Source organism: Meriones unguiculatus, chromosome 4 (genome assembly GCF_030254825.1).
Source record: "Meriones unguiculatus strain TT.TT164.6M chromosome 4, Bangor_MerUng_6.1, whole genome shotgun sequence".
In the NCBI taxonomy this organism is placed as follows: domain Eukaryota; kingdom Metazoa; phylum Chordata; class Mammalia; order Rodentia; family Muridae; genus Meriones; species Meriones unguiculatus.
The window spans coordinates 81,780,132-81,804,479 of NC_083352.1; the positions used below are offsets into that span (position 1 = coordinate 81,780,132).

At 47.4% G+C, this 24,348-nt stretch overlaps 2 protein-coding genes across 3 annotated transcripts in view; one reads left to right on the top strand and one right to left on the bottom strand.

Moving 5' to 3' along the window:
* The window catches only part of LOC110560874 (S-adenosyl-L-methionine-dependent tRNA 4-demethylwyosine synthase TYW1), an 80,895-nt gene extending 68,100 nt beyond the window's left edge, over nucleotides 1-12,795 (bottom strand). The window contains exons 1-6 of one of the 2 annotated variants that reach the window (XM_021657016.2): nucleotides 12,659-12,795; nucleotides 11,104-11,234; nucleotides 7,299-7,421; nucleotides 3,209-3,310; nucleotides 2,012-2,206; nucleotides 461-742 (exon numbers count right to left, since the gene is read on the bottom strand). In XM_021657016.2, coding sequence (XP_021512691.1) covers nucleotides 461-742; nucleotides 2,012-2,206; nucleotides 3,209-3,310; nucleotides 7,299-7,421; nucleotides 11,104-11,234; nucleotides 12,659-12,662 — 837 coding nt within the window. In that variant the 5' untranslated portion in view covers nucleotides 12,663-12,795. Of the gene's footprint in view, nucleotides 1-460; nucleotides 743-2,011; nucleotides 2,207-3,208; nucleotides 3,311-7,298; nucleotides 7,422-11,103; nucleotides 11,235-12,587 lie in introns of both variants that reach the window. The other variant, XM_060382255.1, reaches the window with a different exon arrangement.
* A 1,487-nt stretch (nucleotides 12,796-14,282) lies between these two features.
* On the top strand, nucleotides 14,283-22,458 carry Sbds (SBDS ribosome maturation factor). The gene is made up of 5 exons (XM_021657027.2): nucleotides 14,283-14,577; nucleotides 15,523-15,652; nucleotides 18,123-18,323; nucleotides 20,337-20,501; nucleotides 21,767-22,458. Exons 1-5 carry the CDS (start codon nucleotides 14,450-14,452, stop codon nucleotides 21,893-21,895), a joined length of 753 nt encoding a protein of 250 aa, XP_021512702.1. The 5' UTR covers nucleotides 14,283-14,449; the 3' UTR covers nucleotides 21,896-22,458.
* Nucleotides 22,459-24,348: the final 1,890 nt, after the last annotated feature.

Below are 24,348 nucleotides of genomic sequence, written 5' to 3' on the forward strand. Positions count from 1 at the left end.
CCTGTCAAACAATTGGGAAGGAGAACAGAAAAAGAGAGAAGCAGAAAAGGAGGAAGGAAGGAAGGAAGGAAGGAAGGAAGGAAGGAAGGAAGGAAGGGAAAAAGGAAGGAAGAAAGGAAAAAAATGAAGGAAGGAAGACAGGAGTGGGATGGGGTGAGAAGAATGAAGAGAAGAAAGAGGGGGACAGCAGGGGAGGAAGAGAAGCAAGAAGCGGGAAAGCAGGAAGGAGAAGGGAGGAGGGAAGAGGAGATGTACATTCAGCACAAGGCCAGCACTAGCTGCACTCTTTCTCTGAAACAGCTGCCCCCAAGTTTCAGATCTTCTAACCAGGGCAGAGGTAGAGCCAGGCATCCCCACACAGTCACACACAAGACAGACTCACATGCACTCAATCGTTCTCGCTGTGTGTGTGTGTGTGTGTGTGTGTCACACATAGTAAGAAAGGAGCATAAGCACACACCTCAGCATCCCCAGGATGCAATTCGCCTTGCAGGTGAGGCCGCATCTCTCCTGGGCCGGGCTGGGCCGACTCACACTTCCCTTTCTTGCAGTCCCTGTGACAGACCTTTTTCTCCCCTCTCTGCAGGGCCTGCAGCCGGGAGATGAACTTGGTCTTCCAGGCTGTGAAGTCGGCCTCGATGCTGCCATGTTTGCTCTGAACTGCGTTGCGGTCGCCCTCCCCTCGGGTCAGTACCCGTTGGGCACCGAGCATCCAAAGCCATTTGTCAACATTTGTGCTGACCTTCAGGGAAGAGAGAGAAAAAAACTAAAGGAACCACAATGCACAAATACACAAACTAAAAATACAATTCAGGCTAGAGAGATGGCTCAGAGGTTAAGAGCACTGACTGCTCTTCCAGAGTCCTGAGTTCAATTCCCAACAACCAAATGGTGGCTCACAACCATCTATAATGAGATCTGGTGTCCTCTTCTGGTGTGCCAGCACACATGCAGACAGAACACTATACAAATAATAAATAAATAAATCTTAAAAAAAATCCAATTCATCCTCTAAAGCACCTTCCAGACGGCACTGCCGAAACCCAGTGACTCAGTGCCGCTACTCAGGAGTTTCTGCTGAGGAGCACAGCACAGGTCCAAATAACGATCTTCAAGTTCCAGGCTGGGCCTGATGGCACAGGCCTGTCAGCTTAGCTACTCAGGAGGTGGAGGTGAAAAGACCTCAGGTCCAAGGCTTCTTATTAGACTCGGTCCAAAAATAAAAAGGATGGAGATCTATCTCAGGGATAGAGCTCTTGCCTGTGCACAGAAGACCCAGGGTTCAGTACTCAGCACTGCTTAAGTCAGAGGTGGTGGCACACACATCTGCATTCTTGGAACTCTGAGATGAAGGCAGAAGGATCAGAAGTTCAAGACCATCCTGGCTAGGAATGGAGCTGAGAGGCAAAAACATCAGCCTAGAATCCCAAATGAGGTGCTGGGGGGGTGGCTCAGTGGTAGAGCCCCTGCCTAGAATCTCCCAGTAAGAGTCTGGGGTGTGGCTCAGTGGCACACTATCTGCTTAGAATCCCCCAGTGAGGGGCGAGGGCCTTGGCTGAGCAGCATCACCAGCACCATAAAGGAACAATATTAATGTAATAATTTATTATTATTGGGACTAGAGAGATAGCTCAGCAGTTAAGGGAACTGGTTATTCTTCCAAAGGACCCACATTCATTCCCAGCACCCACACAGCTGCTCACATGTCTGTAATCCTAGTTCCATAATATCAAATACCTTCTGATCGCTGCAAAGACCAGGCATACAAGTGGTGTAGACATCCATGTAGGCAAAATACACCCCCCACCCTCACCCCCTCACCCTCACCCCCTCACCTTCACCCCCCCACCCTCACCCCCCCACCCCCACACACAGTAAAAATTTAAAAATAACAATTACTAGGCAGCAATACTTGTAGGTTAGTTCTCACACACGTAACGTGAGACCTCGCCTGCCTGCCTGTCCTATGGCTAAAGAAGGACCTTGTCCTATAACTCACCACACAACCCACCTTGTTGAAGTGGCTCCGGTAGGCGGAGTCTCCCAGGCCAAACACCACATATCTCAGACCCTTCAGGTAGGTTTTGCCAAAGCGGAAGTCGTTAGCTGCTTCCTCTAGCCACTTGCAGAACCACTCTGCACTCTCTGTGGGGCGGCCGTCGGTGTACGTGGCGACCAGGAAGGCACAGACATTTTTACTAGCGATCTAAATGAAACAGTATTTATGTCAGAAGGATATTAGAGATAAGAACGATTATGAGAATGCATGTCTCAGTGAGGACTGAGACATGACTTGGTGGGTAAGAGTGCCCGCTGCTCTTACAGAGGACCCAGGGTCTATTCCGAGAAGCCACAGGGTGGGTCAGAACCAGCCGTAGCTCCAGTTTCAGGGGGCTCAACAACGCCCTCTGCTGGCCTCCACAGGCACCAGGCACACACATGGTGCACCCCCTGGCGGACACATACCAATAGTCAAAAAATAAAAGGACATAATAAATCTTTAAAAAATAATAGTATACAGGGTATCGGTTATCTAAGTGAAGCTGGTCTATCTGAATGCTGCTGTTGAGCACAGTGGTATGCCGGGAATCCCAGCGCACTCGTGAGGCAAAGGCAATGGGACTGCTTAAGGCCGAGGTCAGGCCAGGGCTACAGGGCAGGATCCTGACTCAAAAAACAAGTAAGAGTTTCAGAGTCATAATGAAAAAGCTTCCAGTTGAAAAGGTTCAGCATAAAAATTTACTTTATTCTGGAGATTCCAACTACCCCACAGGACAGGTGGTCAATTAAATTTGGATTTTAAACCTTTATTTTAATTGTGTGTATGTGTGTTTGTGTGTGGGTGTGTGCACGTGAGTGCAAGTGTTCAAAAGAGGCCAGAAGAGGGCCTCACATTCCCTGGAGCTGGAGTTGTGAACAGCTATGAGCCACCTGATGTGGGTGCTAGGAACCGAACCTTGGATCCTCTGCAAGGGCCACTGCAGTTCTTAACTAATGAACCATCACTGCAGCCCCAATTTTTTTTTTTTTTTTTTGTTTTTTGTTTTGGGGTTTTTGTTGCTGTTGTTGTTATTGTTTTCAACACAGGGTTTCTCTGTGTAGCCTTAGCTGGCCTGGACTCACAGAGATCCACCTGCCTCTTCCTCCCCGAGTGCTGGGAACCCAGGCAGGAGTTTTTTAAATGAAGAAAAAATAAGGCAATTACAACCTCTCCTAGCAGGCTGTCGTCTGGGTCATACTCCTTCAGATTAACAACGGCCACCGGCAGGTCCAGGGAGGTCACTGCTTTGGCAAGAATCGCTGCAAACCCCTAAAAAGAGGGAAAGGAAGAATAAACCCTTCAGGATGCCGAATAAGAAAAGCATGGCTGCTGTTTGCTCCAGCTGGCAAGGGCGCCCGGCAGCCCTTGCGGTGTGCTTCCCCAGCAACTGTCCTGAGCCATCATCAGCACACCCGGGACAGAGATGAGGCCCTGAGTCACGTGCACTCTATATGGTGTGCACAGGACTAACTACGTCCACACCAGCGTTGGTGCTCTGCCCCAGCAGGAACAGAAAAAGGAACTGTGAAGAGAATGGAAATGGAGAGGCTGGGGGCTGAGGACTACAGCAGCCCCCACAGTTGTCCTCTGACCTCCACACACACGCACATGTGCACGCACACACATACACTAAATAAATATAATAAAAGAGTGCTTGTTTAAAAAGAGCACGTCGACTGGGGAGACAGTTCCATGGATAAAGTGTGCGCCACATAAGCGCGAAGATCTGAGTTCAGATCCCAAGGATCTGTGGAAAGTCGGCCACAACAGCACACACTGGAGTTCCCGCGCTCCAAGATGGGATGTGGAGACAGCCCCAGAAGCTAGCAGGCTCGATGGCCTGGAGTCCACAGCCTTAAACAACAAACACCCACTCTTAGACCAAGTGGAAAATGCGCACAAACACCCAAGTTCGTCCTCTGGCGTCCACTTGTACACTGTGGCACACACAGATCCACGGACACACACAGACAAATAAATGTGCAGCAGAGCGCACCCGGGATCCCAGCACTTGGGGAGGCAGAGGCAGGCAGCTCTCTGTGAGTTCAAGGCCAGCCTGGTCTACAAAGTGAGTCCAGGACAGCCAAGGCTACACAGAGAGATCCTGTCTCAAAAAAACCTAAATAAATAGTTTAAATTAAAAAAAAAAAAAAAAAAGTAAAACCAGGCATGAGTGTATATATTCAGAATCCCAGTGTCCCAAAGTCAGAGACAGATGGCTCCCTGAGTCTCGCTGGCCAGCCATTAGGGTCCCAAGCCAATGAGAGACCCTGTCTCAAAAATGTACGGTTGACAGTAGCTGAAGAACAACACCCGAGGCTTGGAGGGGAGGTGGGGATGTCTGCAAACAGCATAGTTGGCAGAATGTCAATCCAAGTGAGACAAGAAGGAGATTCAGTTCAACACGACTCAGAAGCTGGTGCTGGTTCAAACTTCTAGAGTCTGACACCAGGAAGTTTATTTAGTCATAGTTAAGCACAGCACAATTTTGGAAACTTTTCCCGATGATAACTCAATCCTGTGTGCACAACAAAGCCGAAGACACGATTACACCGAAAGTCTTTTCAAAGCACATAGGACCTCTTCCACAAAGATGGGTTCTAGTGACTGAGAAATGATGCTCAAGATAAGGGTCGGGGGATAAGCATAACAGTCTGGGAGAGATGTGGCCTGGCCAGGCACGTCCATTCCCAGCCTGATGGGTGGAACACAGCTTATGCATCCATCTGAAGAGACAACCCTTCATGTTGAACACTCCCAGTTCGCTAGTGCTTTTCTGTGAGCACAAGGCCCCCTACAGAAGTTGTAGCTTGAAAAGCTAGTTTACAGACAAGGCCAGGTCTTGTCTGACAGAACCCAGGGAGGCTCTGGGCTGGAGTGAGCTACAGCAAAAACAGGAAGCAGGGAACAGAAACCAAGTTATTACACTGTAAGGAAGAAGCTGCACACAGATGCCGGAGCCCAAGCAGCCGTCACCCTCTATCCCCATGTAACATACTTGTCAGCTCTTCCAAAGCACATGAAATAAATGCTTGAGGAAAGCTCAAATTGCCAGGCAGGTTTTGACCCTGAAGAAAAACACCCTCCTCTTTTCTGCTTGGCAGTCCCAAGAGTTGGCCCCTATGACCCTGAACTATTAGCGATAGCCACTGCACTGACTGGGCACTCCCCATGCCAGCCTTGCTTCTGGGCAACACTGCACAGAGGCCAACAAGACAGACAAAGCCCTGGTCCTGAAAAAGCTGCTGGCTTACTGGACGGAAAAGAACCAGTAGAGCATGCCCAGCGGTGATGAGCACCGTGGAAGAAAACAAACTCAGATGGGTGGAGAGAGCACAGGGCCAGGCCTACTCTATAGTGAGTGTGGCTACTCTATACAGAATGCCAGCATACATGTGTATGAAAAGATAAATGGGGGCAGAGCTTGGGTCCACTGCAAGAGCAGCACATGCTCTTAACTGCAGGGCCATCCCTCCGTGCCCACAGCCAGTTCTGTGCCGTTGACAAGGCAATAATGAGAGGCTAAAGAGATGGCTCAGCAGTTAAGAGCACCAATTGCTCTTCCAGAGGACCTGGGTTCGAATCCCAGAACCCATGGATGTTCACCTCCATGTGTAACCCCAGTCCTAGGTGACCCCACATCCTCTTTTGGCCTCCAAGGATACCAAGCATGCAACAGGCATATATACAGGCAAAACACCCATCACATAAAATAAATTTTTTAAAAAATGTTAAAGTAATAATTACAAGACCAGAAGCATTAACTGCCAAATCTGATGCCGAGTTTAACACCTGCCGTCCTCGACCCACATGAGAGAACCACGCCGACAAACTGTCCTCTGGCCTCCACATGTGTGCCCACGTACATGCTCACACACACTAAACAAATAAATAAAGCTTTTTTTAATGAAATAATAAGTATTACTCTGAACAGGCCACCAGAGACTGTCTCAAACAAAACAGCTACTTTGTACAACACTCACAGGGTCAGTAGAACCCTCTTCAGCAGCACACACAATAACAGGCCTTGGGTTTTGGTGTTACTGTGATTCACAGCCTTACTCAGTCTTTTCTTAGAGAGAACTCAACAGTTGTGACCCTCATTCCCGGGAAGCAGCAACATGTGGAGCCCAGCAGAGAAACCAATGGCCTCCGGTCCACACGTCTGAACTCTGAAGCTACTTTAACATCCACCTTCCCTGCCTTCAGCACGCTGGCTGCATCCCTGACACCATCCCTGCACGCTGACTCATCCCTGACACAACCCCCACTTGTCACTAGTGGCTGGCACATCCAACCAACAGCCAAAAGCCGCTGGCACCCCAAGGAAGCTATAAACCCACCTCCACCCCCACCTCCCAAAAGAAGAAAAAAAAGAAAAAAATCAAACTTGCTTTGATACCAGAGCGTTCAGCAACTTTTCTATCTCTATGGTGAGATTCCCACACGTGAAATTACAATGTCAGGTCACAATGTTGAAGGTCCGATATGACAAGTCCACATCCTATCCCCAGAGCACAATCTCCATCCTCCAGAGGCAGACGAGGACTTCCAGGCCGTTCATGACTGGAACCTACAGACACTGTGTGGGGCCCAGACTGCCACTGCGGAAACCAGCATGGAGCTGGAGTGAGGTGGGGATGTGCCCAAACCCAAAGATCTCGATCTCGAGACTGGCGGGAGTAGGATCACTCCCTCCTTTCTGTGCCTGCGTGGGGTACAGGACATGCAGTCTCACTACCACTACCTCCGAAATACTTGAGGTGGTTATGTAGCCTAGCATCTGGATTCCTGCAAATGAAGGATTCCCAGAACCTCAGCCCCAGCCAACGGCATACACCCACCCTGAAAATCCCTTCCCACTCCCCAAGGTTCACACAGCCTCTGTTCACCCCAAACACACACGCAGAAGCTGTTTCACTGCAGATGGCCGAAGAGCCCCTGTTTCACAGGGAGAGCTCAGAAGGCCTTCCGGGCGGACCAGGATCCTGCCTTCCTGGTCCAGGATCCAGGATCCACCCATTCTGGTTCCGCTTCATCCTTCCCAGCCCAGCGGGCAGCAGTGCCTGGACCACCCCATCGAAGGAAGCGGAGCCTGGAACTACAACACTGCACCCAACAGAAGGAAACCACCCACCATTCCAGAGAGGAACAAAGAGGGGGGGGAAAGGACTGAGGAAACTCTCTGCTCAAGGAGGGCCTCCAGAATTGTCTTAAATGGGAAGACCAAGGGAAGGGCATGGCGCGAAGAGCTCACCTTGGCCGTGCCTGTCTGTGAGCCATAAAAGATCTTCACTCCGGACACGTGGGTCCGCTTCTTCTGAAAAGAGAGGGGGCGGCCGGGGGCTCTGGGGACACTTTTCTCCTGCGAGCGAGTGACCTTAAAGATAAAGGGAATCCATTAAGACTCAACCTCAGGCAGAAGCAAGGAGATCTGTGAGTTCAAGGCCAGCCTGATCTACAGAGTCAGGTCCAGGACAACCAGTCTACTGAGAGACCCTGTCTCTAAAAAAACAAAACAAAGACTCAACACCTCCCTCACTTTGGGAGGTATGAAAATTGGCGCAGACGCTGACCCTGCGTGATTCTCTTCATCTTTCCGGGTGTTTTGGGTGTACCCCTCACCTCTTGTGTACCCCTCTTGGTCTAACTGGGTCCTTAAAAGGCAGGACCCACCTTTTCCAAACTGAATGATGCCCATTCCCTGCAGAGGAAAGCTGTAGCCTACCCTCGGCGTTCATGGAGGACTGGTTCCAGGACAGACGGACACACACAGCTGCAGGACCTCTTCCTTAGGGACATGTACACAGTGTTTACCACTCCCCAGAGGCTCCGACCACAAACCATTCCAGCATTCCACTGTAGCCCAACCTGGGAACCTCAAAGCAGCCGTACCACCTCAGAGTCCCACCCCAGAACGGAGGAGGACTCCCTACAGCCGCAGAGGTAGAGTTCTGCGCTCAGGTGACCTCCTGCGTTCCAGACTCCAAGCCTTCCTAGAATGTGAGGTTACATTCAGTCAGTGCAGAACTACATATGACTAGCCAAGGGAAATGACGTTAGGGGAAGCGATGAATCTCAGCTGAGTCTCTGGACACCCCTCCTCCTGCGAGGCAAAGTCAACAGTCACCAAGCCTTATCCCGGGAGGCCTCCTGCCAGCAGCTCTGAAGAAGACAACTGTTACACTCAGAGGGTACTCCTGTACACACACACAATGTTCAAATAACTTCTGGTTTGGTTTGGTTTTTGGTGGGGGGAGGCTATTGTTGTTTTGAGGCACGATGTACCTGTGTAGCCCAGGCTAGCCTCAAACTAATCATTCTCCTGCCTCAGCCTGCAAGGTGCTCAAAACTCCCTCATACAAAACATTATAGACTTTACTTAGAACATTCACACACCCTCCCTGAGATTTAAAATCATCTGTTATGCTTATATTTGATCCAATGAAAATGTTTTATAGTTTTTGCACTGTGCTGCTTAGAGAATGGTATTGTTAACTCTTTCCTCCAGCCTACCTTCTGGCATGAAACTCCCAAGAAACTTAGAAAACTCAAGAAGCCCAGACATGGTTATACAAGCTGTGAACAACTGCTGGGGGGAAAGGGGCTCCTTGGGGGAGCTGCCTGCAGGGCACACAGGCGCCTTAGTGATGCTCGGTCATCACCCACGCCAGGGCAGGACTTAGGTGACACGGCCTCCCGAGTGGCACTCATGCTGCCGGAAGTAACCCGATAACCTGACTGGTTCACGGGGTGGGACTTAGATGAAAACATTTCTGCATCTGTCATAGCCTTCTCTCCTGGGGTGAACAGAAATAGTATCTGAGAAAAGTCACATAACAGACAAGGAGAGAAGTCTGGACATATTTGGTAAAGAAGTTTGGCTGTGTGTGTGTGTGTGTCTGGGTGTGGGTGTGTGCGTGTGTGCATGTGTGTGCGTGTGTGCATGTGTGTGCGTGCGTGCGTGTGCGTGCGTGTGTATGTGTGTGTCTGAGTGTGGGTGTGTGCATTCGTGTGTGTGCATGTGCACACAAAAGTGCCCATGGGAGTCCAGGGATCACTGAGGACAGAAGAGGGTGTTGGAAGCCCTGGGACTAGGCAGGCCGTTTTAAGGCACCTGCCATGGTCGTGGGAGCAGGGCTCAAGTCCTCTGTAAGAGCAGCATATATACGCTCCTCACTGCAGGGCCATCTCTGCACACCCACAGCCAGCCTTTTATGTGGATTCCCGGGACTGGACTCAGGTTGTCTGGTTTGCATGGCAAGTGCTCTGACACACTCACCTAGCCACTGCTCCAGCACAGGTGCAAATACTTTCTATTTCTTTGGCTTAAGCCTGAAAACCACCAGGATATGGAGGGCAAACTGTCCGTTCTTATGTTCTGACCTTTAGTGGGTGTGAAGAAAAAATAACTCTCCAAGTGTAGTGGTGCACACCTTTAATCCTAGCACTTGGGAGGCAGAGGTAGGTAGATCTCTTGAGTTCAAGGCCCACCTGGTCATCAAGTTCCAGAGCTAGACAACCCTGTCTCGGGAAAAACAAAACAAAACAAACAAACAAAAAAAAAAAAAAAAGATTACCCTAATACCAGAAAGGTGCAAAACAGCTTTTTCTTTTTCTTTCTTTTATTTATTTATATCTTTTTTATTTTTTGTTTGGTTTTTTGTTTGGGTGTTGGTTGTTTGTTTATTTGGATACATGCTCTCTCTACCTAGCCCTGGCTGTTGTAAAACTCACTCTGTAGACTAGGCTGACCTCAACTCACAGTGATCCACCTGCCTCTGCCTTCTGAGTGCTGGGATTAAAGGTGTGCACCGCCACACCAGGCTATTTTTCCTCTTTGTAGGTTAAAATTCCATTATAAAACTCTTCTTGACTCTAACTTAGTCCATCATAATTTCTAAAATCTAAAAGAAAAAAAGTAGGGCATTAAAAATATTCTAGACAAACAAAAAAAATGAGATTTAATACCTGTGAGCATTAGACATGGAGATGCCTGCTGGACATCCCAGCACTCGGGAGATAGAGACAGGAGGACTGCCCAGAGTCAAGGCTAGTTGGCTATTGGGTGTGCAGCAGGTCAGCCAGGGATGTATAACAGAACTCCATCTCACGAGCTGGACAGGAGGGGGGGACAGAGGCCCTTTTGGCCAAGCCTAATAACAGGGGCTCAACCTCTCGAACCTACACAATGGAAGGAAGGAAGCAATTCCTGAAAGTTGTGTCACTCACTCCATGACACAGAGACACACACGAAATAAATAAATAAATAAATAAATAAATAAACAAACTAAGTTTCTTTCTAGCTTTTCTGTATTTCTATGGGAGCTTTGAAAAATCTGTACTGTAAATTCTCTGTAATATGATCCCTAAATACTATCTCATTGAAGAAGAAAGATGAAGGGGTACTGGAGAGACAGTTTCAAGTTAAGAGCACTTGTTGCTCTTGCAGAGGACCTGAGGTCAGTTCCCAGAATCCCCATGGTAGTTTACAAGCATCTATAACTCCAAGAGACATGATGTCCTCTTCTGACCTCTGAGGGCACAGACCTACATGTAGACAAAAGACTCATACACATAATTCTTAAAAGAAAGATGGAAGGGGAGATGGATCAGTCAAGACAGTGCTTAGTGCACAAACACTGAGGACCTGAGTTTAAATCCCAGTACCCACCTAATAAGCGGGGAGTGGTGACAGATATGGCTAATCCCAGTGCAGGGGAGCTTAAAAAAAGAGGATTGCTGGTTCACTGGCCAGCCACCATGGCCCACTGAACAAACTCCAGGTTAAATGAGAGAATCAGTCTCAAAAAATAAGATGAGTTGCCCGAGAGATGGCTCAGCTGCCAAGTGCACATACTCCTCCTGCAGAGGACCCCAGTTTGGCTCCCAGCACCCATGTCCAGTTACAACCACCTGTATGTAACTTATACTCCAAACGATCCAACGCCCTCTTCTGGCCTCTCCAGGCAGTGCACTCCCATACACATGCCATCACATGCACCTAGTTAAAAATAAAATTTTAAGGGGAAAGGTAGAGAGAAAAAAACTACACCAAGTACCTGCTTCTTGGTGATGATCTGGACACAGATCCAAAAGGTAACTCCCAGAGCACAGCCCAGGTAGATGTAGAACCTGTTCATCCACAGAGACAGCAAAGGTGACGAGAAGTCCCACACATCCAGAGGAGGACCTGAGTTAAAAACAACACAGGGATGTGACAATGTATGCAGCCACACACAAAGGTGCCCGTTGTGTAGCTACTATTGCTATACAATAAAGAAAAACAGAAACATAAATGATATAAAACAACAGAGGAAAAAATAAGATTAATTTCAGAATTAAAAGTAAACTTCATATCCAACATTCTAAACTTCATATCCAACATTCTAAACTTCATATCCAACATTCTAAACTTCATATCCAACATTCTAATTTAGATGGCTGATTCAATTTCTTGGTTGAAACAAAGTCTTGTTTTGGATACCAGGTCACCTTCAAACTTTTAACAATCCTCCTGCCTCAGTATCCAAACATCACCATGCCTGCCTTCTCTGCCTCCTCCTCCTCCTCCTCCTCTTCTTTTTCTTCTTCTTCTTTTAAGAGAGAGAGAGTCTCTCTAATATTGCTCTGGCTGCCCTGGAACTCACTATAAAGATAAGGTTGGCACCTGCCTCTGCCTCCCTAGCGTTGAGAGTATAAAGGCATGTGTCACCATGCCCAGGCCCCTGACTTCTTAAAAAAGATCTATTTTATTTGTTATTAATTTTAGTGTAGGCATGTGTGAATATGTACATGTGCATATGTGCAATGAGCCTTGGAGGCCAGGGTACTAGATTCCTTGATGCTGGAGTTCCAGGTGGTTGTGGATGCTAGGAACTGAACCACAGTCCTCTGGAAGAGGCAAGTGTTCTTAACCCCTGAGCTATCTCTCCAGCCCACGCATGGCTTTTCTTTTTTAATCCTTAATCAGAGGCTTGTCTTAAACACTAAAGCTGAAAAGTTTTCCAAAGGACTTGAAACCCGAAATGTAGGCTTTACAGGTGCTGTTCATAGACCAGATCTCGAACCATGTATAAGGAGGAAGTCACGTTTTCCTTTCTGAGGTTAGGCCAGTTTCCTTCAAAATTCTTAAGTCTCAGAAAGGCAAAAACCTAGTTAAGAGCTTGGATCCGTCCTCTCGGCGCCCAGGAGTGACTGCCCTCTGCTAATATGTGCACTCAGTAGGCTGAGGCAGGAGAAACACTGTTTATTTTGAGCCTGGCCTGGGCTACGTGCCGAGTTCCAGGCCAGTTTAGGCTACAAAGCAATTTCCTAATCCGCCTGGGTTGTGAGTTCCAGGGCAGCCTCAGCTACATACTGAGTGCCAAGCCAGTTTCTACACAAACGAGTCCCAAGTTCTCCTGAGCTACACAGTGCGTTCTGGGTCAACCTGCCATACAAAACAAGGCCCTTTCTAAAGAAAACCAAACAAGGATATAATAAAACGACAGAGGGAAAAATAAGATACAATAAAAACAAAAAGTAAAACATCAAGTGCAACAACCTAAGGCCCCTGCGTGGGGAGGGAAGATGTGTCCTCCTGCCCGCCCGGGACCCTGGCCAGCCCGGCCTCACCCATCCTCCTGGAGCCCGAGCACCGCAGGTCCACAGCAAACACAGAGGCGCGGGGCTACGCTCGGGAGGGCCCGGTTTACCGAGCCAGGGAAGCCATGCCGTCAGCAGGCCCGCCCGCATTGGACACAGAAGACAGAGGCGGGCCCAGAAGAAAAAAAATGGAGCTAGCAAAAGCCCGAGGTTCCTCCCTGATTGGTTGAATATGAGTAAAGGGGCGGGACTAGAGGAAACCACGAAATCGTAACCCTGGGAAAGACACTAGAGCGCTTCCTGTACTTCTCGGATTGGCTCAGAGTGGAAAGGGGGCGGGCCTGCTGGAAGCTCCGCCCAGAGCGGGAGATGCAAAAGCGAGCATGCTTCCGACTCCGTTCGCACGGGCTCCGGAGGGTAGAGGGCCGCGCACAGAAAGTACTTTCGAGAAATGAACGACAGCTTGGCCTCATGGTGCAGACGGTCATCCTAGCACTCTAGAGGCATAGGAAGGCGGATCTCTGCGCGTTCGTAGCGCGAGGCCGGCTTGGTCTACTATATGAGTTTTAGGACATAACTCAAGGCCAAGGCTAGATAGAGCGGCCCTGTCTCTAAACAAATAAATAAATAAATGACAGCCTAGTGACATAGGCCTGTAATTCCAGCGCTGTCGAGGCTGAGGCAGGGGGCTCACTGGGCTCACGATAGCTGCTCTTCACGGAGTCTCACTGCGCAGCTCCGGCTGCCCCTGTAACCTGCTTATGTAAAACAAACTGGCTTCGAATTTACAAAGCGCTTAGCTTGCCTCTGTTTCCCGGGTGCACAGGTGCATAGGCCACTACGTCGAGCCAATAGAATTTTTAAATGAAAGGAAGAGAAAAAGAAACCTAAAATAAATAAATAAAAGACCAAGGGCGGCCAGGCGTGCTTCTAATCCCAATATTCGAGAGACTAAAGCAGAGGCTCATGTGTTAGTCTGGGCTACACAGTGAAACTTTGTTTAAAAAAAAAAATGACACCAACTCTAGCAAGCAGTGTAGGGGTGCTACGTGTGGGCTCATTTGCATCGTAACGAACAAATCGACTGTAACGGGCATTGTTTAGGCAGGGAAAGTAGAATTTGAAGTGGATATTAGCTGGGTGTCTGCTAAGGGATTTAGGATTTAAGGATAAAATCCTATGATTTGTTTTGAAGAGGATGATGAAACAGGCTCTCAAGTAGCACAGGCTGGCCTCGAATTCCCTGTGTTGGCGAAGATGGCCTTGAACTCGTGGTGTCCTATCTACATCTGCCAAATTCTGGGATTACAGGCGACGGCCGTCAAACCTGGTAATCTGCTGTAAAATAACATAATAAAAAAGGGAGGATAAAATAAGAAAGAAAACAGGTTGCGAGTTATTGAAGCGAAATGATGGAAGCTCGTTGCACTTTTTTCCTTCTAAAATTCTACTTTAAAGTTACAATGAACGCAGCGTCTGAATTCCGCGGAACTCCTCCACTCGAACGCCTGTTTCCACTGGGACTCCAACCATTCCTCACCAGCCTATAGGAATTACTCGACTGTCGGGGCTTACGTCATCGCTGAGCGCCTCTCTTTGAGGGCGGAGATAGATGGCGTCACCACTCTGCGCAGGCGTAGTTTCTCGCAGCCTCAGCCTGACGCAGGCGCAGTAGTGCAGTCGTGTGCGCAGTGGCTGCCGCTGCCGAGGAGGGCCGGGAGGAGCTGCGCACACCTCGGGCGTTAGGGGTGCGCGCGCCGCGGGGTCGTTTAAGCCGAGCACTGGGAGATCCTACGAGCTCGAGGTCTGTGAGCAGCCACCATGTCGATCTTCACCCCCACCAACCAGATCCGACTGACCAATGTGGCCGTGGTGCGGATGAAGCGGGCAGGGAAGCGCTTCGAAATCGCCTGCTATAAGAACAAGGTCGTCGGCTGGCGGAGTGGCGTGTGAGTGATCCTGTGCCCAGAGTCCAGCGGATCGGCCCCCCGAGGCCTGGCTTCCCTAACCCCGGCCCTTGCTAGCCAGGGGTACCTTTCAGGCCAGGTTTGCTTGATTTCGGATTGGGTTCTGGTTTGAGATATTGTCGGTGTCATAAAACTGCCGACTAGAAACTCTGTCATAGCTGGGCCTGGTGGCCTAGGCTTGTAATACCAGTGCTCAAGAGGCTGAGGCAGGGGGATTACTGTGAGTTCCAAGCCAGCCTGGAATCTAGTATGTGTGACCCTGTCCAATTTAAAAAAAAAAAAAAAAAAAAGAAATTGCAGCCAAGAAACCCCGAAATTTCGGTGGTCTTCTTGGATTAATGATTAAGACAGAAATCCGATACTTCAGATACTGTCACAAAGAAAAGAAACTTTCTGTGGTCATTTTTCTGGAATAATCGGGAAGCTGAAATTAGAACAGCAGATGTCACACCTCAGAATATACAGTTTTACCAAAATGCTTGATGTCTTCGCGACTGCCATCTAGGGACAGATATTCCAGAGAAGCCTTCAGGCCACTCCCCACCACACCCTGAATTTCCCGACATAAAACAATGACGTGTTTTCCTTCCCTGATTAAGTGGGAGAATACAGATACTGTCTCGAGTTTGAGATCGTTCCTTTTAAGGTAGTGACCTGGGAGAGAGTGTGGTGTGTATGTGTGTGTGTTTGCTTTTGAGACAAGGTTTCAAATAGTACAACACATTATATAGTCGTATCTTTGAAGCTGGCCTTGAACTCCCAATTTTCCTGCCTCCACCTCCTGAATCCTGGGATTACAGATGAGCACATCATACCTAGCTTGCAGCACTTGCCATTTATCTTGTTGCCAAATCTTGTATTTAAATGTGAGTGGATTGCCAACTCTCCAGTGGATTCACATAGGACTTTCTCTCCTGCCCTTTCAAGGGAAAAAGACCTTGATGAAGTTCTGCAGACCCACTCAGTGTTTGTAAATGTTTCCAAAGGTCAGGTTGCCAAGAAGGAAGACCTCATCAGTGCCTTCGGGACAGACGACCAGACTGAAATCTGCAAGCAGGTAGGTTCTGCCCACTGTATCAGTACACATTCCCATGGTCATAGGCAACATCAGGACCACTGTTCCTCTTGATGAATTTTTGTTGTTTTAGCATGTCTCTTTTTTTCAGTATATGTTGTTGGAAAATTTGGGAGGTTTGTGTGGTGTTTGTTGTTATTTTTCTTTTGACACAGTCTCACTATGTAGCCCATGCTGACATCAAACCCATTGGATAGTCATGCAGGCATGAAGTTCTGATCCTCCAGCACCATGACGCTCACTCACATCCGATATAACATGTAATGATTAAAACAGGAACCTGAGACTGCAGATACCATCACAAAGAAAAGAAACTTTCTATGGTCATTTTCCTGGAATAATAATCAGGAAGCTAATCCTACAAATACTGAAATTAGTACAGCAGATGTCATGTACACACACCTCAGAATCCCCAGTTTTACCCAAATACATAGTGTCTTCCCTGCTGCCGATCAGAACAGATATTTTTTACATAAAACAATGCTTTCTGTAATTTATGTTTTATGTATTTATTACATAAGACAATGGTTTTCGGGGGGAGGAGAGTATATCACTATGTAGCTCTGGCTGTTCTTGAACTCATAGTGATCCACCTGCCTCTGCCTCCTGAGTGATGTAATTAAAGGGGCAGACCCCCATACCCAGCTTTTTTTATTTTATTTTTTTTATGTGTGTGTATACACATGTTCACGTGTGTGAAGGTGCCTGGAGAGGCCACAAAACAAAAATCAGATTCCCCTGGACCTGGAGTTACAAGTGTTAGTTAGCCCTCTAGTGTGGGTGCTGGGAGATGAACTCCAGTCTTCAGGGAGAGCAGCAAGCACTGTGTGCCGCTGTGCCCTATCTCCCGCCCCTCCAGTATCACTTTAACACAGACTTTGGACATTCTTTTATATGCTGCTTTAATTTCAAGAAATGCCAATTACAACATTCGTAGGAGTCTACTGTGCATACTGTGCATTGAAGAAATAGAAACTATAAAATTGTCTTATAACTTAGGAATATAACAAAGGAATATTGTAACAGGTGGCCATTCAATGTCTAAGTTGGAAAGAATGCTGGGAGGAGACTGCAGTGAAGTAGGTTCCCATGGTGGAAAGAGTATCGTCATAGGCACAGGGGCACAGGAGCCTCTCGGTCCTAGCTCAGGATCGTGAGGGTTTGCCCATTCAAGGGAAGGTATGCAGTCTGATCCTCTTCAGGCAGGTGGGAACTCTGAAAATATAGAGGGCTGACGGGAAAGAACTTTGTGTTTCTGGAGCAGATCCTCAGAAGCAGGAGTAGGGCTCTGTGCCTTAGCAGTCTTCTCCTCCACGGTCTTTTTCACAATGAGAGGTGATTGTTTTTGTTTGAGGGGTTTCTTAGTCTCCAGTGGCTTTTCTGTAACTTTGCTGATGGTTTCCAGAGCATCCCTGACAGTATTAGGTAAGGCTGGTGGGGCGTCAAATATTCTGCCAACTTGGGGCATTGAAGCTTGAAATTTCCATTTAAGGCCTTGGGCCCATCCTTTAGCACTTTCTTAGGAGCCACATGACTACCTGATTCTCTTTTTTTTTTTTTTGGAGATAGGCTTTCTCTGTACAGAACTCACTGTGTAGACGAGGCTGGCCTGAAACTCAGAGATCTGCATGTCTCTGCCCCCCAAGCGCTGGGATTCAGCTGTTCAACAACCGGGCTCTGCTTCTCCATCTTAACAAAGACCAGGGTAGCCATCCTGGAATGCGACAAATTCCTAGATTTGTTTTTGCAGACAAAGCATGCTACGACATCCAGCGTCTGATTCTTTTTTTAAATAGAACTCCAGAAACTAACTTTTCTAACCTATGTCATTTACCTCACTGTTCTTCCTGTCCCCCCACCCTAGACTTTTTTTTTTTTTTAAGCACTATCTCATTGTGCAGCTCTGGAATTTGCTATGTAGACTAAGTTGGCCTCAACATCATAGAGATCTGCCTGTTTTTGAGTACTGGAAATAAAGGTGTGCATCACCACTCCTGCCTGTGTTTTTTTTATTTTGTTTGGTGTTGGTAGTTCTGAGGTTTCAACCCAGGGCCTTTAGCATGCAAGGCATTCGCTATAACCAACCTTCCTAATGCTGCAATCCTTTAATGAATTTCCTCGTGTTGTGGTGGCCCCCGACAGTAAAATTATTTCATTGCTACTTCGTAACTGTATGTTAATATCTGATATGTAGAATGTCTGCTCTGCAAGTCCCCCAAAGGGGTCACACCCCACAGGCTGAGACCCACTGCTCTAAATGGACTCTCTCCCTGGCCCTCAGTAAGCGTTATCATGGGACTCCCTGTAACCCAGCAGTGGATTTGGCAGCACATGGTTCTGTAGCAGCAGCCGCAGTAACCAAAACTTCATTTCCTTCCTGCCAGCTAATTCTGTGCAGCAGAGAAGGATAACTGAAACTGATGGGATGTTCTGTGTGCTCTGTCTTTTTTAGATTTTGACTAAAGGAGAAGTTCAAGTGTCGGATAAAGAACGGCACACGCAGCTGGAGCAGATGTTTAGGGATATTGCAACTATTGTGGCAGACAAGTGTGTGAACCCAGAAACAAAGAGACCCTACACCGTTATCCTCATCGAGAGAGCTATGAAGGATATCCACTATTCAGTCAAGCCCAACAAGAGCACAAAGCAGCAGGTGAGTGCCTGCTGGTGCCCTCAGACCCTGGGCTACAATGCTCTTGGGATCAGAAGCACACACTTCCACGCCTCGCTATTTGGCTGGGTGGAACCAGGGATTCTTGCGTGATGGGCAGGCACTCCACCAGCTGAGCCACATCCTTAGCCCCGCCTCTTTTTTTGATGGAAACACAAATACACATAGACCTCTTACTCCCTCTCCAACTCAGATCTTTAAAGACAAAACTGGGGCTTTAAGTGAAGGGAACTCTTTCACTGCTTCTATTTATCACATATTTCATACAAGTCAGCCTGTCATCAGGCTGGAGGTGCTGCTACATGTCTGCATGTTAAGCACCTGGGAGGCGGACACCAGGTTTGGCAGCCTAGTGAGACCCTGTCTCAAAAGGCAGAGTCTCCCCTTTCTAAGAATGTTCAACTCTGTAGTACTTTCACAGAGCTTACAACCTTTTCAAGTTAGAAAAATACTAGTACCTTCATCATGTGGAATGTGGGGAGCAAAGGTCACTCTTCACTGCAAAACACGTTTGAGGCAAGCTTGGACTACACAAGACCCTCTCAAAATAAAGCCAGGCATGCTAATGCATGTCTTTATTCCCAGCACTCAGCAGGCAGAGGCAGGCGTATCTTTGTGAATCTGTGGCCAGCCTGCTCTACAGAGTGAGTTCTAGGACAGCCAGGGCTAAACAGAGAAACCCTATCTCAAAAACAAAAAGAAAGAAAGAATCCAAATGTGGTCACTTGCTTCTGGACCTGTAACCCCACTGTTGTGGAAGACAGACAGGAGGCTTTCTGGGAATTGTTTTGCCACTAGAGTAGCTCCAAGTTCAGTGAGAGACTCTGTCTTGAGAGAGTAAGGCTGAGGGTAGTGGAACAGGACACCCAGTGTGCTCCCTACATATGCACACACGCTTACATACACATACAACACATGCATAAAATAAAAATATTTAATAGACAACAGAGTATAGTATCATCCACATAACGTTTAGCAGATAGACTGCCTGATTATCAGTGCTCAGGCATACAGTTTCCTGGTTATATATGTCCAGTATAAAAGAAAAGCCTGGCGGGAAAATGGAAGGAGCCAGAGAAGAATCCAGTGTGCAGGAACTCTGGGCAATATCAGAACTACCTCCATTCTCACAACACAGAAGGACCCAACCCAGACCAGGGCCTTCTCTGTACAAGAAAAAAAACAGGAGAGGTCACCAAAGGACTAGTGATGTCACATGCTTCATGCATAAAAGAAGGAATGTTTCCTTTAAAGGTCAGCCACTTGTACACTGTTCCCTCTCCATAAATTCTCACAGATTCCTCAAACCCAGCCCCATGTTTCCTCTGCATTCAGCTCCCAGCATTGCTTTCGGGAAGGCCAGCCCCAGAGATGCCATTAGAAAGGCCCCTCAGAACCCAAATGTGGCTCGGCAGTCATGTCTGAACTCGAAAGCTCTCAAATCATCAGGCATCCTGACACTATGATTGGCTAGTTATTAAACGTTCAACGAAGCCATTAAGTCTATCCATCTACCCAATGACTGGCCTCACACTGTTTTAGAATTAGCATGAACTGAGCTATCGCCTCAGGGCCTCTAGGCACATGGCTTAGAATGTGCTGGGCTTAGAAATCTCTGTGGCCAACAGAGCTGGAAAGACGTTTTGTCTGTTCTAGAGTTCATATGTTTGCAAATGTAATCCCCACGCCCACATTTCCTTGACTGTTTATAGTGTTGGGGGTGGTGCCCAGGTCCTTGAGTGTCCTAGGTAAGTGCTTCACTACTAAACTGCATTCAGCCTTTGACAGTGCTTTCTTCTGACGCGAAAAAATATTTTCATTTCACAAAATGAGACATTATCTCATTTTTCTAGGTTTTTCTAGGATTGCTTATATCTTGACCATGAAGCCACTGGTATAATGCAGCTATGTGGAAACTGCTTTGCTCATGTCTAACGTATGAGTTAGTGCAGCCCAACAACTAAATAACAAGCACTCCGCGTTATATCTTGAAAGGCTTTGGAAGTGATAAAGCAACTGAAAGAGAAGATAAAGATAGAGCGTGCCCACATGCGATTGCGCTTCATCCTGCCAGTGAATGAAGGAAAGAAGCTGAAGGAAAAGCTGAAGCCGCTGATGAAGGTCGTCGAGAGTGAGGACTACAGCCAGCAGCTGGAGATAGTAAGATGACAGGGCGCGGCGCAGCGTAAACCCCGAGATTTTCATGTCAACACATTGTCCTTGGCTTCATTCTACCGGAATAGCTTACTTTCTAATCATAAACACAATATTCATTCCGTTTTGCATGGCTGTGACCCAAACTTGAGAGAATCGATAAAGAATAAGGTTTTATTTGGCCTGAGAGGACTCCATCCAACTGCTTGGCCTTCTCATGCACTTGGGCAGAACAGGAATAAGGGCATGGGGGAACTGGAAACCAGGTGTATCCCTACAAAGGCAGGCCCCTGGGATCACTTCCTCCACGTAGCACTATCAGCTGGGGATAAAACTATGAAGACATGAGCCCATTGGGGACATGTCATATTTAAGGCATGTAACAATATTTAGAAGTTGTATAGGTGAGGCTCACATATCAAGGTGTACATAGGAGGACACTGCAGTTAAGCATTCTCGAGACTTTACTTGCCTTTTAGTCAAATTATTCAGAATAGAATTATGCTGGCCGTGTTCATTTTCTTTTAAATAATAACACGTATTTTACACTGAGTCTTCTGTTATGGGGCAACTAATAATAAAAGTGGAGCCAGGTGATGCACACTTTGCCAGCCCAGCACTCGGAAGGTAAAGGCAGGAGCTCAAGGTCATTCTCAGCTACGTAGTCAATTTGAGGCTAGACATTACCAGCTGTCTTTATGCCAGAACATTGTAATCGCACTGGGAGGTTTTGTTTCTGAGTCATGGGTAGCTACTCTAGAGAGCAGCAGTGTGTCCATACCGTAAACATCTGTACTCTTTAGGACCTACCATGTCTTTTCAGTATGTCTGTGGTCTCTTCACAGGTGGAGGTGACTCTCACTGACCTATAAAATCTAATGCTAGATTTCAGCCTGGAGAGGCCTATAGTCTGCTCTAACCCTGTGCATGCTTGCATGCGTTTAACACTGGGGAATCTGGATGTGTCTTTAATAGGAGTGAGGTGCTAGGGATTGAACCCAGGGTCTTAATGCCAGGCAGTGCTGGCTCCCACTGCGAGTGCACCCCTGGCCAGGTGAGTGAGTCTCCTAACAGAGCTGAGTGCCTTTCCCAAAGGCCGACAACAGATGCTTAGCAGCAAGGCTGACCCCCAGATCCAGCCTATTTCTAGGCTTCCCCCACGTGAGCAGCACCCAGCACACATCCATAGAACTGCCCTGAGCATTCAAGCTGGGTTTATTCTGTGCTGTTTCCCAGCCTCCCATGGAAACCAGCTGTGTTAACCATTGCAGGTTTGCCTCATCGACCCAGGCTGCTTCAGAGAAATTGATGAGCTGATAAAGAAGGAAACCAAAGGCAAGGGTTCTCTGGAAGTGCTCAGCCTGAAAGATGTGGAGGAAGGGGATGAGAAGTTTGAATGACACTCCCCAGCTCCTTGGCTGGACCACGACAGCAGACATTTGTTTCTGTGACCTGCCAGCAGCCCAGCTCAAGCAACGTGCCACTTTCCATCTTGTGTTAAACATTTTCCTAGGTACCTGGGTATTTCTGTTGTAAATTGGGGTTTCCAGCAAAAATGACAAAACACAAAATAGAGTCCAGAAGAGCTTTTCACTGCTGTGTATGCCTTTCTAGTTCCAAAGGGAAGATCAGAGACAGTGTTGGTGGACAAGAAGGTAGATTCAGTACAGATTGGAGAGGGGTCTGTATAACAAAGGGGAGTGCTTGCTGGGAAGGAAGATGTGGTGTTTCTGCATAATCAAGTCCAGGTCTGGGGTGTGAGCTCAGGACTTCCTGGTTCCCTACATTTAGATGTATAATGACTAAAGAACCTTTGTTTTGATTTTCAACAAACATGGTACTACCACTGACTTAGATTATTGTTAAAAATATATAAAGTCATTTAATACTAATTCCTAAAAGTTTATAATATATGTTAGTATAACTAAAATTATACGTAATCAATAAAACTTATTTTTATTAAGCTCTGGCTTGCATTTCTAGACAGCCTCCTCTTTGCTCTGGTTTTTGTATTAGGTACTTTTCTCACTGATGTGATGAAATGCTTGAAGAATCTCATCAGAAAGGAAAGGTTTTACTTTGGCTTACAGTTTGAGGATTCACACTTCATCCCAGCAGAGAAGGCATGATGGCAGGAGCCTGAGGCAACCAGTCGCGGTGCCTCTGCAGTCAGGAATTAGAGATGACTGTGGCTCCCTTTCTAGTCAGGCCAGGACTCCAGCCTGTAGACAGCAGGCCCAATCCAAGGACTCTCACAGATGTGAACAGAGGTCTGTTCCCCTAGTAAGTCTAGATCCAGTCAGGTTGACAGCAGGAACCATTGCAGTCTGGGTGAGCGGGGGGGCTTATTGGATCGGTTTCTTTGTGTTTTGAGGGTCTTAATCAAAGGCCTTTAATCCCAGCACTTGGGAGGCAGAGGCAGGCAGATCGGAGTTCAAGGCCAGCCTAGTTTTCAAAGTGAGCTCCAGGACAGCGCAAGGCTTTAATCCCAGCACTCAGGAGATAGGGATAGACCCAGTCTCCGATTTGGCAGCAGCACTGATCTGGCCAGCTAGGGCTACATAGTGACCCATCTCCAAAATAACTATTTCTTTTTTTTCTTTCAAAGACAGGGATTATGGGTTGGAGAGATGGCTCAGTGGTTAAGAGTACTGTCTACTCTTCCAAAGGAGCTGGGTTCAACACCCACATTACAGTTTACATCTGTCTATGATTCCAGTTCCAAGGGATCTGACACCTACCTACCAATGCACATTAAAAAAAAAAAAAAAAACTAAAGACAGGGATTGTATAGCCCTTTGAACCCCTGATCCTTCCTGCCTCACTATCCTCAGTACTAAGAGCACAAACTGAATCACCATCCTGCCCTATGCTCAGTGAGCTAACTCCATAGTGGTCATTTCACATTTGTGATCACATTGCCTTTCCCGGTGTGAGGAAACTTAGGAGAGCAAGACCTCTCCACAGCATCAGCCGTAAGGCAAGATGTCATTACAGTTACACAGGAGAGGCATGTTTATTTTCTAAGGCGCATTCACAGCATTCCAAGCAGTGCCAGCAGAAAGGAGGAAGTGAGGATGGGAAGGACAGGCGTCTAATACCTTACCTGCAGAAAGTAGCGTGATCTGTGAACTGCTGTTTCTTCCACCACCACCCCACAAAAAAAAAAAAAAAAAAAAAGTGTGTGTGTACATGTGTGCACATGGGCATACACTTTGAAGCTAAAAAAGGGTATCTAATCCCTGGACCTGGAGTTACAGCTGTGAGCCCGATATAGTTGCTAGAAATTTAACTCTGATCCTCTGTAAGAAAAGCAAGCACACCAGGTGTGGTGCAAAAGAAACCATGTCTCGAAAAAACAAAAACTAAGAACTCTAAGCACTGAGCTACCTCTCTAGCCCCTAGCCTGCTGTTCTTAATGGTGGCTGTGGGCACACTAAGGATTTAAGTAATTGGCCAGTGGATCTTTAACCTCTGCTGGTTCATTGGGTGTGAATACTGTGTGCTGAGAACAGAACCCAGGAACCTACTGCTTGAACATCCCTCAGCCCCTCACTGGGGTGTTCTAGACGAGCTCTACCACTGAGCCACAATCCTGGCTCTTTCTGATGTCTTCTGGTAGGGTTTGGGTCAGTCCATGGTCTCATACAATAAAAGGTTTTATACTCTTTGAACAAAGACCCATGGATTTGTTGAGGTCACCTTAGTAGGAAACACTGGTCACCCTCCATCCTCATGGCAGGTAGTACTTAAAAAAAAAAAAAAATAGCCTGTGAAACCCTGGAAGTGCTCCTTGCCTACACTTTTTGTTTAAACAACACCTGTCATGCTGGAGTAACGACGACAAACCAAG

Coding starts and splice junctions, on each gene's coding strand:
- Sbds (XM_021657027.2), top strand. CDS start 14,450: ATGTCGATCTTCACCCCCACCAACCAGATCCGACTGACCAATGTGGCC. Junction 14,578..15,522: donor GTCGGCTGGCGGAGTGGCGT/GTGAGTGATCCT, acceptor TGCCCTTTCAAG/GGAAAAAGACCTTGATGAAG. Junction 18,324..20,336: donor ACAAGAGCACAAAGCAGCAG/GTGAGTGCCTGC, acceptor ATATCTTGAAAG/GCTTTGGAAGTGATAAAGCA.